Here is a 1,732-nt window from a genome sequence, read left to right as displayed (position 1 = left end):
CCCCCCCCCTTGTTTATTCGATACCATAGAGTACCGGCGATCGACGTTGAATTAGGAGGTACATGTACTTACTCTTACATAACTTAACACTGTTGCAAGGAGCGTTATATCTATACAAGTTCTCATTTTCCCCATACTTTTTGATCGATGTGATTAACAGCTTCAGTATCTTCAGCCACACCCTTAAATACACCTTGACGAGGGTCATTTCTTAAAACTTCATGGCTTTACTCCATTGCCGTCAAAATGGCTTGAACATCCATTATGTAACAGTAAACGTTGTTCGTCCAGAGCAAAGATAAATCTTGCAGGATGGCAATAAACGTTTTCAGTCTAAATTGGATTTACCCACAAAATATCCAAGGATGTGAATGGCAATGATCCACCACGGTTGAGTATAAGCGAACATGTGTATTTTCTTCTACATGATGTTTTACACCATCTCATTAGTCTGTCTTTTGTGCTTTTGGTTTTATGCAATATAAAAAGCTGCTATGTGTATTCTTTCTTGTAAAGTAGACGATATAAAACCGCCATGCTTCTGCTCTCAACAGAATGGACTTGTAAGGCAAGCATTATAAAAGTGAAATATGAAATGAACCTTCTCTAAGAACACAATTATTTACCATTCTTGAAATAAAAACTCACCTCTTCAATTCTATTTTTAACGGTTCCCATCATAGGATGGTCTGTTTAGTCCCATACACTTCGGTGTCTTTTTTCTCATTTTGGTAATTATAAAACTTACATCTGGGTCTGTCTGGTGTTCCGCTTGATGTTTGATCCTGAAGACTTTATTATAATACGTTTTGGAGTGTTTCCATGACAACAAAATACAGGAGGGCGCTGCTCGGTCGGTAAGGACAATCAAGTCTTTAATTGGTGATGGTTTCACTGAAACAAAGTAAAACGAACTATGTAAACAAATAGTGTAAATCTATTGTTATCGTGGTAGCTTACTTGTTTTATCTTTTTCTTTGTCTTTGTCTGTTTGTCTGTTTCTTGTTATTGTTTTTTGGGAGAGAGTGGGTGTTGCTTTTGTTTTTGGGTTGTTGTTTTTTAATGCAGGTGATTTTACATCCCCATCAACACAATTTAGATCATATTTAGGACGCCTGTAAGGGGCAACTCGGCTAAGAAGGATACAACAGTTCAACATAAGAGTATGTTTACTGTGAATAAAAAAGGCTAATTGTTAATATGGCATTTCATGATATAAAATTTAAACATTTACGTTCCCCTATGTTTGAGGAATTATACGATATCGCTTGCACTTGGAGAATAATGCCATCTTTTCAGAAAACCATTGTCCCTTGTTTCCTCAAATTAATATATCAATAAAAAGTAAAAGACCTGCACTTCTGCTATGTAACAAAGAACGAAACAGAAGATCATTTTTAACCGTCATCCATTAAACTTTTTAATCTTGTAATATCTAGTATCATATTAATCTTGTGATATCATTAGATTTCTATGACGATTAAAGTAGGCCTATTACAATCAGAATGAAATCGAATTGCTATCATAGTACTGATTATGTATCTAGCTTATCTTAAATATTATTATTGTCAACAACAATTGTTTATTTGTCCCATGCGGGTGATTGTGGGTCTGTGTGCGGGTGCAAGAATAGTGTGTGTGTTTGTTATAAACATACTTTGTGGAATAGAATATTTGAGAGAGAGAGTGAAAGTATGTGTGTATAGGTGGCCAAGTGTGTGTTTGTGTGTGT

At 35.3% G+C, this 1,732-nt stretch overlaps 1 protein-coding gene across 1 annotated transcript in view; it reads right to left on the bottom strand.

Annotated features, from left to right (window-relative positions):
- Positions 1-1,732, bottom strand: part of LOC101859863 — an 11,939-nt gene that overhangs the window by 5,816 nt on the left and 4,391 nt on the right. The window contains exon 3 of the mRNA XM_013083376.2: positions 749-894. Coding sequence (XP_012938830.1) covers positions 749-894 — 146 coding nt within the window. The remainder of the gene's footprint in view (positions 1-748; positions 895-1,732) is intronic.

The sequence above is a fragment of the Aplysia californica genome, unplaced genomic scaffold (assembly GCF_000002075.1).
Source record: "Aplysia californica isolate F4 #8 unplaced genomic scaffold, AplCal3.0 scaffold00228, whole genome shotgun sequence".
Classification (NCBI taxonomy): Eukaryota; Metazoa; Mollusca; class Gastropoda; order Aplysiida; family Aplysiidae; genus Aplysia; species Aplysia californica.
The sequence above is the reverse complement of the archived record's forward strand: the minus strand, read 5'-3'. Positions and strand labels throughout refer to the sequence as shown.